At 46.3% G+C, this 12,215-nt stretch overlaps 1 protein-coding gene across 1 annotated transcript in view; it reads right to left on the reverse strand.

Moving 5' to 3' along the window:
• Positions 1-12,215, reverse strand: part of msk (importin-7 msk) — a 139,052-nt gene that overhangs the window by 53,305 nt on the left and 73,532 nt on the right. Inside the window, exons 12-13 of the mRNA XM_084602529.1 lie at positions 7,038-7,121; positions 6,622-6,758 (exon numbers count right to left, since the gene is read on the reverse strand). Of these exons, the coding sequence (XP_084458655.1) occupies positions 6,622-6,758; positions 7,038-7,121 (221 nt within the window). The remainder of the gene's footprint in view (positions 1-6,621; positions 6,759-7,037; positions 7,122-12,215) is intronic.

A 12,215-nucleotide genomic window follows, 5' to 3' on the forward strand; every position in this document is an offset into this window, starting at 1 on the left:
GTGCGAGTTTCAGTCAGATCCACCCATAAATAAGGAAAAAAGTTTTAAGAGGGGTGTCCCCCCTTAAGTGGGGACGATTTTCGGCTCTTTGCGGCCGAAAATCGGTCTAAAAATAGATTTATTTTTTGCTTCATTTTCGCGGTCCTGAGACGTTTCCACAACTATCTGCAAGTTTAGGTTGAAAAATACCGCCTATTTCGCACGTTACAGTGCTCCAAAGTTGCAAATCTGAACGTTTGCCCCTTTAAATTGAGGTCAAATTGCGCCAAGTTTTGATCGGCCGCAGATCGAAAAATGCGCGCTCCACCGGCATCATTTTGGTCTCGTTCGAAAGATCGCAATTCAGGCTATTCCCATGCCACGATCAGCGTCCACGAGCGAACACCCGAAGCGGAAAGCAAAGGGACAAATTTGCGCAAAACACTCGCTGCTATTGGGCTCCGAAAGCATGTGACCCAAACGACCACTTTTGGTTGGCTGCCGGCATCGACTGTTTGCGGCTTGGTGCCATTTTGAAAAGGTTGCATAGTTAGGCCTAGCTTGTTTAGCGACGTTCCGTCAGCACGACCATGGAGTAAAACAGGGAAAATTTAGGTTCGAGTGTCATACTTGCCCAATAACCGAAGAAAGGTAGAGAAAAGAGGCGCGCCGGTGACGCGGCATCCTGTTATCAGCAATCGTGACAATAAACAGACTCTTTGCGATGGGCCAATAAGGGCGAAGCCGATGGTGCTCGGCACAACAGATAGGAGAGCGAACGACTTCCAGAGGAGATTCCTGCTGCGTGCGAACATCGTAATGATGACGATGCAGATGAAAAAGTGATACCTAAGCAGTTTTCATGGGCGCGAAAGATCGAACACTCGGAAAAGTCAGTGGCGCGGCGGCAGCGGCAATCACGAAGCGGCATCATGCGTGGCATGCAGAATGGCAATCTTCGTCGAAGTAAATTTGCGTCCGAGTTGCAGGGGTAATTATTGCGATAGAAAATGGTGCATTCACACCAAAAGCCAGTCATAACTCATTTCATTGAGTTGCTGTTAGCCTTGGTAATTCAAAAATATGCCCAAAACGTTTTTCGCCAAATTCTCAAAATTGAACTTTGGACAGTCACCAGGTCAATATTTCTGGTCCTGCTCTTGCTACAGTTTTCTTTTGCTAGAAAGCTAATCTCGTGTATCTTTTGACACCAAGGTAAATGGAATAACCGTAGGGGAAAATTTACTGAGGAGATTGTCTTGGCACCAAAATGAACCGCCTTTGAGTTTTTTTTTTTTTTTTTTTTTTTTTTTTTTATAGTGTAACGTTGACTCAAACTGGCATAGAACATTAATTCTTGCTTTAATTTACTGATCATACTGATATGTCAGACCTTGTCATAAATTAAATCTACATGTTCTGAAATGTTCTTCCTTTTCTCAAAAACAGCATCTTTGAAGGTGCTGCAATTATGGAGGAGATCAATATCTCCGGCCCTGTTCTTGCTATTGGTATAATTTTATTTTTAGAAAGGGAATCCTGCCACTCTCATGAAACCAAGGTAAATGCAGTGACCACAAAGGAAAATGTACTGTGAAGGTTATCTTGTCTTGGGCACCCAAATGGACCTTTCCTTTCAAACAGTATGTTCTAAATAAATTTAAAAAAAAAAAAATTTGCTAGTGTATATCTTTGGCTCAAATTGGCATAGACCATTATTTTTGCTTTAGATCACTTTCCACTTGTTTCTGATCTTGTTGTCATATCAATCATTGACACAATTTACACCTACATACTGTGCAATGTTTTTCCTCATTTTTTCAATATTGCAATCTTGAGGGTGCTGCAATTTTGGAGGAGAGGTATCTCAAACTATTTGTGCTGCAGCTCTTATTCGTGTTTCGTTAGAAAGAAAAAATCTTGGACAGAGCAATAGGACTAAAATATGTACAGTTATTCTGCGGCAACATTTACAGAATTAATTATCAATTTTAGGTGCCAACTTGGGCTTTCAGTCATAAAAGTTTGACTTTGTGTAACTTAGGTTCAAATTCTTCTAGCACGTTAATTCATGGCTAGCGGCACTCTATGATCCTTCTGATCACTCTGGCAGGTCTATTCTCATCATGCCATAAAATGTTAAGTAATTAACTCACCTCCAAATAAAGAACATGAATTAGGTAATATATTCAAAACTATTTCATCTACAAGAAAACTAATCAGATATTTAAAGTCAGCATGCAAAAATATATTAACCGTGCAAGTTTCAAACAGATCCACCCATAAATAAGGAAAAACGTTTTAAGAGGTGTGTCCCCCCTTAAGATTGAATAAAGCCACCGTGACATGTACCACACAAGCTGCACCATGCTATAACATCTGCTCATAGAGGGCTTGTGCGCTTGTACACAGAACATGAGCTCTAATTTTATTATTGCATCTTCAGGATCAATGCAAGGGCAGTCATAGAGGACTTTCAGTGGTGACCCCTATAATAGACTGTGAAAACTGTGAATTCTAGCCGTTGACTCTTAATGGACCCCAAAAATGTCCGAAAAATCTGGCAGTCCAAAAAAACAAATGTCCACCAAAAAAGCTCAATTTATTGCCTATTATTCACTTTGAGGCCGGAAAAAGTCATGAAGGCTTTTCTGCACCACGCTCCGCTTCCGTGCTAACAGGTCCACATGAATTTCGCTTGCATCAGCTCAGCTTGCGTCGGCTGCGCTGCTGCAGGTGAGTCATCATCGTCCTCGCTCTGACTCCACAAGCATTTGAAGAATAATTCCTGTGTCTATGAGCCCAGAGCACAGTTCCAACTGGTGGTCCACGTCAGTGAACTTTGAAAACAAGACGGCCGATGGAATTTCGACACCAGCAGTGTGAAGATCATGAATGAACTGCTCACTGCCTGACAACTGCTCGACGACGCTCTCCTCGTCCAAGGCAGCCAACTCGTCATTCAGCACAAATCCCGCGTCGAGGAAGCAATTGCGCAGCGTTGTGGGTGCTACAGACTTCCACGCATCGGCGAGGGTACTAAGTGCTCCAAGCAAATCGACAGAGTAGGTTTTCCCACTGTCGAGGCACACCACAACCACCAAACACTGAATCACAACACCGACTCCGTTGAGTGCCTTCTCGCTGTCGCGTTGCACGAAAAAAATATATATATATTTTATAAAATCCGGAAACAGAACTGAAGCGGATTCAATAAAATGCGAGCCACAGTAGCGACAGAATGGAGTTCTCGCATCAGCATGACCACGGCTAGGCCTACACGCCAAACAAACAGAGGAACAGGCAGTAGAAGCGATCACGGTAAAAAAAAAAAAAAGCACTCCGGCAGCGACTTGTCCCGTAAACGGAAGCTGCTAAGCAAATATTAGAGCCTCGATCCAGCGTAATTAGCTGAGGAGCGGCATGCAAGGCCGGCACCGGTTTCGAGGCTATCGAAGGAAAAAGTAAACAAACAAGATGGCGGCGACACCGCTCGAAATGTGTGGCAGCTGGCCCGGCTGACGCTTGGAATGTCCGAAAAATCGAATAGCCCTCCTTAGAGTGTCCGAAATTTTGAGCAACATAATACATTGACTTTATAAGGTATGTCCTGGGTCCAGGAAAAAGTCCGAATAATCAAGCATGTCCAAAAAATTGGGTGTCCAAAAAATCGGTCGTCGACTGCATTAAAAACGCATGTGCAGTCGTGCCTCGTTAATATGGACACTTTGGTTTCCGACCGAAAATGTCCATAAAGCGAGTCATCCATAATAACGAGTCATGAATAAAAACAAAAAGGATTTTACTGGGAAAAGAGAATTGTAATTAACGACTGCTTTTGTACATAACGGTGTGCACTGGACTCAAAATTTCACAGAACACCGGCAATTTTGAGTACATTATCTTTGTCATTGTTGTCTTCGAAAAATTGTAGTGCAGTCTGAAGCGACTCGCTTACCTGACACCCGTGATGTTTGGCTTTGTGTTAATCGAACTTTCGAGCACGAACCCCTCACTGGCCGATGAATCAGCGTCTGATTATTCTCTACTCACCACCACTTCCAAAATGGCCTCTTCACTGAGCAAAGTAGCCGCTAAGTAGCTGCTTGAGATTCTCCTGAGGCGAGAAAACAGCTGATCTGTCGATACTAGTTCCTCGCAGCCTGGATTGACTGAGATGGCTTTTGCCGCTTGTATTCACAAATTTCTTCGCGCCTACGTTCCGTTCTGTTCTTTTGCGTTTAACTCCCGCCATGCCAAAAGCCAGACTCAAGCTGAGGGTTACAGGCTCCTGATACTGTGCACTTTTTTGCCTAGTTAACCTTTCTGCCTTTCCGTTCTTCTGATTCTTTTTTTTTTTTTGCCTTGTACTGTTTCTGTAAGGAAGCAAGGGAGTCAAGTTGGCAAGCTGTTATGCAGAGGGCTATCGAACATCCCATCTTCTTGGCGCCGTTTTTATGTGTTCCCATAAAACAAACACTGCAAGCTGAAGTACAGTTTAGAACGACGGCTAGCCGCCTACGAAGAGCTCAGACCTTGTCAAGGCCGCATCGTTGACTCAAAGCGAAGCCGACATACGGACTGCCTAGTGTGCAAAGTTTGGCAGTTCGGCAGCGCGACAGGGACGAAAACCAGGAGCATGAGAGGAAAGCGCGTCCAGGATGGGACGCCCGGTCCCGGTTGCGTGTTCGTACGTCGCCTTTCTTTTGTCGCTCTACTTTGTGAGTGTGTCTTAACTCTCACCGAAAAGCGTTAACGGCTTCATGGAACACACATTGCGCTTAGGGAAAGAAAACTTCAGTTCCCACCGCCACTGTAGGCACTTGTCTTTCTTCCTGCCATTTCTTTCTTACACTTTTACCGGCCTCTCTGTTCACGTTGAGCAGAATTTATTGCAACCACATGTTGCTGTTTTCCCGACTGTGGCGGCACTTCCGCTGCACCCAGAAATCTGCTGGTTCCCCCCTTCCGGGGTCTTTCTTACGCTGACCCTCGGTTTGCTGTGTACGTACTTCTCTGCTCTTGCGCTCCCCCCCCCCCCCCCCTCCCCCCCTCCCCTAAAACGGCGACATGCTCGCTTTGGTTCTTTCCAACCCCACAGGACTCGTTCAGGCATGCCGCCGTATCAGCTGTCGCTTAGGTTCGTGGGCGGCGCGCCCTTCTTTACTTTCCGTTAGGACTCCTCTGCTTTTTTTCAAGCACTGTCCATATTAACGAGACAAAAATACATGGGCCCTAGTGGGGCGCGTGCATTCTTCCCCTGTCCATTGTCCGGACAGCGAGTTTCCATATTAACGAGGCATAAATACATTGAAAAGGTTTCGTCCCCAGAAAAACTCCATAATTCGGGTCGTCCATATTAACGGGGCACGACTGTACAGTTCTCAAGGGCGATTTCCTCTCCCCGCCTCCCCCCAAAATACCCTGCTTGGTATTATAAAAATGTTTCTGCTTAGATCCTTGGGCACGGCCCAATCAGAGAGTTGGGTCAATCACATGCATACGTGAAGTGCCTCATCAGGACAGCCAATCATATGAAAGAAGTGGAACCCTCACAAATCACGGAAGAATTAGAGTGGTACCTCATACTCCATTACTACTCTGATAACATTGTGTCCTTATCTCCAGGCATTAGCACGTTGGGCACATTCTTTGAAAAACATTCCTCCTGATGGAGTAGCTGTCGCCATTATGTGACCGTGCGAGCAAATGGTGCAATCTAGCCCATCAGTGTGGCACACCGTACTCTCAATTTTCTACACCTGTGTCACACGATGTAAGCACTCCCCACAAACAAGTGGACTCTGGTGACCGTTACCTCCCATCCTTTTCTCTTTCTCACCTATCCCCTCTCAATCAGGGTTTCACACACTAACATCACACACTTCACAGTAATGGGTGCTCTAATGCAAACGCATTAAAAATGTGCTTAATGTGGATAGCCATCTCTAAAGCTGCAGGAAGGTGCATAATTGTAAAAATCTTAACATAACGCGACCACCAGTATAGTGCGAAGGGGGAGCTTGAGACATCAGGAAAATGGAGGGAAAGAAAAAAAAAACATTACATCATTGGCTTATGCAGGTGAGCTCTAGTCAAGGACTAGAAAGAAACAGGAAAGGCACGCGAAATGGACAAGTCGATATTATTTGAGGTTGAGGGGTGATGCTAAAAATGTGCGCGACATCATCGAGCTCAGCAAAGCCTTTGATGCATTAAAGCATGCACAGTTACTTACACACCTAAATACGTAGTCATCACTGCACCCACCCCAGCTATGTGTTTCATATTCCCAGTACTGTGCCCACTGACCTTTTCTCTTTTCCCTGATAAACCCTTCCACTATCTTTTCTTTTCCTCACCAGGCGAAGCAATGATCTGAGGAAAATATTTATATTGCATGGCCAGTCAGTGATGTGTGAATGGGTAAAAACACGATGCAAAAAGCTTCTGTTCCATACACTTACACACTGCAGGACAGTGTCACTCTGGCTTTTAACAGCCCAGCACAAGACTGCCCACCACTTCAGCTATACTCTCGAACACAAGCAGATTTTCACCTCTATAAACCACAAACTACTCGGAACAGATCACTGCGAATGTGACCCGACCACATTTCCCGACAAGAGTTCACACACTCACCCCATAAAGTACTCAATGTTCCCCAGCCACATCTTGACAAAGTGGTCCAGCAGATTATCCTGCGAGTCCGGCCTCTGGATCTTGCTTAGCGTCTCAAAGAGCAGCGCTGGGTTGTAGTAGAGAGCTGCTATGACCACCTGCAGGGCAATGGGAACCACCAGTTTCTAATATGCCTCACACAAAATCCGTTGGTACCCAACATGATGAAGGGCACAGAAATAATGTCCATTACCCAAAGCTGGCACTTTACCATTCAAACTGACACTGCACGTCTTATCGGCTACATGTCAACTCTGTAACGTCCTAAACTGTTTTGGTAACAAATTCGAGCTAACAGACCTGTCAACCTTTCCTTTTTGATTAAAAAAAAAAAAGCCTTTTCACACCAACCAGAGTTGCATGCAACAAAGGCTTACCTGCTGGCACATGACTTGCAGGCCGATGGCTGAGCCAGCCTCCGCTAGCGTCCTGATGGCCAGCTCCACAAACGAAAGGATGCACTGCACGTAGAGATAGGCAAAATGAGACGCAAAGTCACCCGACTGCACTTGGAAAAGGCGGCATGCAGCAAGTCAGCCTCCACATTTCAAATTTTGTGTACACAAGCCCACAGTAGGACAGGCCCATTACGGAGGATGCAGCTTTGTGTCAATGAAGGCATGGTTGGGTCACAACTGTAAACAACCCTGCACAACCTCGATGATGCAATCACAGCTGACCTGAATTTAGGTGTTTCAAAAATGCTTGTGCCCCTGCAAATAAAATGAATGCAAGAGATGTTAGAGGGGGCGCAAATACTTTAAGGATTGCATCAAGTAAATATTCGAAACTGTTTCAAAAATAGTTGGCTTGACATTCATATTTGCTTCCCACAGCAAAATTAAGCATTTGCCCATTTCTGGTCATCACACACCAAGCGCACATAGTGCAGATTCAGAGAGAACACTCACACTCGGCATTATTCGCACAATGCCATATGAAATTAGTGACATGACACTCGCTGCAGAATGCACCTGCTCTGCAGCAAATTTGGCAATCTCACTCCACCTGGTCTCACCAGGCAAGTGTGTACAGTTGAACCTCGTTATAACGAACACGGATACAGCGAATTATCGGATATAACGAAGTAAAAGCAAAGTTTGGTTGGCTGTGCTTTATTTCTATGGGAGTTCTATCTGTATAACGAAATGAAAAATTGAAAATTTGACACCAAATTGGTTATAACGAAGCATATTTCGTATTCACACGACTCAAAATCCGCAAAGAAGCAAAAAAAAAATTTTTCAAAACGCTAAATTTCGATTTTATCAATCGCCTCCACCTAAAATGTGTTTGAATCACCCGCGCTTTCCCACGCCACGCCATCTAGGGACCCCGAATGAATCTAGCATCAACGACTTCCTGGGATGTGACCGGCACGTGATCGAACCACTGCCCGCGTCGCCTTCACCTAAAATGTGTTTGAATCACCCGCGCTTTCGCACGCCACGCCATCTAGGGACCGCGAGTGAATCTCGCTTTCGCCGATGATATCGTCCTACTGGCAGAATCAGCGGCTGATCTCCAATAACTCCTAGACATCTGCTTCCGAGTAGACCAGTTCAGATTAAACACTGAAAAAACTCAGTGGATGGGCATAAACACGAATGACACCAGTGAAGAATTCACCTTTCAAGAGAACCCCATCAGAAAAACATCAGAATACAAATACCTCGGCGTCACCCTCAGCGACAGACCAAAATTCCTGGACCAACATCAAAACGATCTAGTAAAAAAATCAAATCGCCTCAAAGGCCATGTCTGGCACCTGGCCAGACACTCATACAACCCATACACTGTCGGACGTACGCTGTGGAAGGCAATCGCAGTACCAGCGACAACGTACGCAGACGACGTGCTGGCCTACTCCAGAGAAACGACAAAATGCCTGGAGCGGCACCAAAATGAGCTAGGTTGCTGGCTGCTTGGGGGCAGCTTGGCAACCGCAACCACGGCAGTGAGCGGTGAAATGAGCTGGTCCTCATATGAGGCAAGGGAGGCAAAATCCAAACTACAATACGCTGGTCGACTTGACTTCATGGCAAACACAAACTACAGTCGCAGCATGTACCTACATCTAAGGTACAAAAACATCAAGACGGATTGGATTCAAAAATACACGTCCCTAAACAATAAATACAACACAAATTCAAAACACGACACCAAGTCAGAGACAGAGTGGCGCAAGGCGGTGTTTAAAGAAATTAGAGACGCCGAAACTACGGTATGGTGCACTGAACCAGGAAAAAAACAAAGCCTAGAATTATACTGCCAGCATAAACTCGAACCATCCCCACCATCATATTACCGAGGTGACAGAGGCAGCGCCCTTCTATTTCAGGCCCGCACGGGCGCCCTGCTCACAAATCAACGCCGGCACGAGCTACAGTGAAACTTCACTTGAACGAACTTCAAGGGACCTTGAGAAAATGTTTGTTGAAGTGAAAGTTCGCTGAACTGAAATAAGTGCGCGGAAGCTTATTCCCATTATCTCCAAGAAACATCCGGTGTTTGCATCTATCTCGACCCAATTTCAATTTGTCCCACTCATTTGCAAGCGAAGAATGCAGTAACCTTTAAAAGAGTGAAATGTTGTACTTGTTCAAGTCTGACATCATGAGTATAATATTTAGCGTAAAACTACAGGACGAGAGAAATACAGGACGAACAGCGCTCGTGTTCGCCCTATATTTCTGTCGTCCTGCCGTTTTGAAATAAATATTATACTCGTAATGCAGTAACCTTTTGCAGCACTTTTGAACTTAGGACTGAAGTTGTCTTCACCTTAGTCACTGTGTGCAAGCTCCCGCGTAAACCTCGTCCGGCACAGCGGTCTGCTAGGCAGCAGAGGCATTCATATCCTCCAAGATCACTCCTTCAGCAGACCACGATTAACCAGCATGCATACGTACGCCTTTCTTGGAGCTAAGAGGCTTTGCAGGGCTGAAGTATGGGTGACCATGACTGTGGATGTCCGTGACTATGACTGTGGAGCATGTAAAGCTAGCTAGCGATTCCACTGGCTACAAGCTTGTTTATACAGCGAGTTAGGCTTAATGTATTTCTCAACGTCCAAATAGTCAGCAAAAAGTGCATGTTTTTCTGGTTGAAATCCTCAGTATGAGGTAGGAGACACAGGATGCCCCTATATTTATTTATTTATGAATACTGCAATCCCATGCGGGATTTTAGCAGGGTGGGATACATCCTTATAGACAATAACATAGGCAACAACAACAAGAATACAAAGTTCAATAAGAGGCGGAAACAACAAACAAAGTAAGTCATGGCAAAACAGATGGTTGTAATGATTACACAAAACCGGACAGATTAAGGCGTGAACAAAATAAGTTTACAGATGGCTGTGAAACAGTGTCATTGTCTAATTTATTCCATTCGGTGATAGTCCTGGGAAAGAAAGAATATTTGAAGCAGTTATTGCGAGTGGAATAAGGAGCTATTGTTAGGGCGTGTCTTTGTCTTGTCGTTAAAATGAAGGGCGTTTGCCTAGCGTTCAATTGAGCTTCAGCGGGGGAATTTAAAAAAGTTCGTACAACTGAATACCTCGTTTAAATGAAGTTCGTTCAAGTGGTATTTTACTGTATACGGCGTGGACCCAAAGTGTCGACTGTGCGGAGCACCGAAAGAGACCCTCCAACACATCTTACAACAGCGTCCAGCTCTTCCTGCGGGTCCACAGTCATGCACCTTGGCCGAATGCTTAGTGCTGTCAGGTGAGACCGAAGAGGCCCGAGCAGCACAAGCAGAGGCCACGAAAGCACGGCTTCAGCTTTGGGAACGGCAACAGCCACTCCGAAATACCAGCAGGGAAACCTGAAACGGGTCCTGCCCTGCCAGAGCAGCTCTGAACCACGTAGGAACAGCACGACAACAGCGGCTACAGCGCAGTGCCAAGGTTTTGTGCCACCACGGACAAAGCAGGGGGACAATGACCTTGCAATCACGCCGGCAGCAGCAACAACGACTGGTGCTGGCTGACTTTGCGACGTGTTTACAACTTACAGTGAAAGACGCTGTGACTTGACTTGGCTCTTGGCCTAAACGTGGCTACCGGATTGGATTCGCGAGGCTTCATGAGGCCGTTCGACTGACGGTGCCTTTTAAAGTGCAATAGTGTCATGAAAGACATATTTCAGTGCACCGTGACGCAATGCGTGATGTACTACTCCTTTCCTTTTAACTATCCATTTCCCCTGTGGCGTTGACAAACGCCTGCCCCGAGTCAAAAGGGATCAGGACTTCTCACTTACTTACTTACTTACTCTAACATCAACGACTGCCTGGCATGTGACCTGCACGTGATCGAACCACCGCCCGCGTGCCCCTGCCCTACCTTTTGCCGACCCGCACATGTGCTCACTTTCCTCGAGGTCGTGCCGTCGTCTTGCAGCATGGCGGCGCCGAAACGCAAAGCAGTTTCTCTTGAAACAAAGATAAAAATATTCAGGGCGGTCAACAGCGGGCACAAGAAGAGATTGCCGCAGACTTCGGCGTTGCGCCTAGCACTCTGTCAACCATACTGAGCGCAAGGCAGTAGATTGAAAACGTGCACTCTCCAGGCGCCGTGAAGAACGACAGGAAGTGCGTCAGGTATTGTCATCACCAGGATGTTGAAGATGCCTTGTTCGCGTGGTTCAAGGACGTTAGAGCGCGCAACCTGCCTGTGTCTGGTGCCGTGCTTCAAATGAAGGCAAGAAGTCTCGCTTGCGTCTTAGGCCACGATGACTTCTATGCAAGCAGTGGCTGGCTGCAGCGATTTAATGACCGCCACCAGATTGTTTGCCACACCTTGTCGGGCGAAGAAGCAGCCGTCGATGTAGAGAACTGCGAGACGTGGGCAGAAAGCTTCCGCATGCAACTGGATGGCTACAAGATGCGCGATGTCTACAAACGTGGACGAGACTGCGCTTTTTTTAAAGCTGCTCCCGGAAAGGTCACTCGTTGCGAAGAACGAACTGTGCCGAGGAGGCAAGAAAAGCAAAGACCGCGTCACCGTTGTTGTTTGTGTCAACATGGATGGGTCAGATAAAAGGCGGCTAACTGTTATTGGTAAATCTGCTCGCCCCAGGTGCCTGCTCAACGCCCGGAATGTCCAAGCGGACTATCACTCGAACAAAAAGGCGTGGATGACGTCGTCACTCTTTGAAGCATGGCTGAAGGCCTTCGACAAAGACATGGCAGAGCAGCGCAGGAAAGTGCTCCTTATATTGGACAACTGCTCTGCCCATAAGGTGTCTGCACCACTTGAAGCGGTCCGCCTAGTTTTTTTGCCGCCAAACTCGACCTCAGTGCTGCAGCCATTAGATAGGGGCATCATTCGCTCACTAAAATGCTGCTACCGAAAGCGATTGGTTACGCAGCTCGTATTTGACATAGACAGGGGCATATCAACGGCCATAAACCTCAAAACTATGCTGGACATGCTGGACGGTGCATGGAACGAAGTGGCACAGTCGACAATAAGAAATTGCGTTGTTGATGCTGGCCTAGCCCCATCCACCAGCGAGACAGAGCCCAACGACGCCCACGATTCT

The sequence above is a fragment of the Amblyomma maculatum genome, chromosome 4 (genome assembly GCF_055883805.1).
Source record: "Amblyomma maculatum isolate TAMU_Amacu chromosome 4, ASM5588380v1, whole genome shotgun sequence".
NCBI lineage: Eukaryota > Metazoa > Arthropoda > Arachnida > Ixodida > Ixodidae > Amblyomma > Amblyomma maculatum.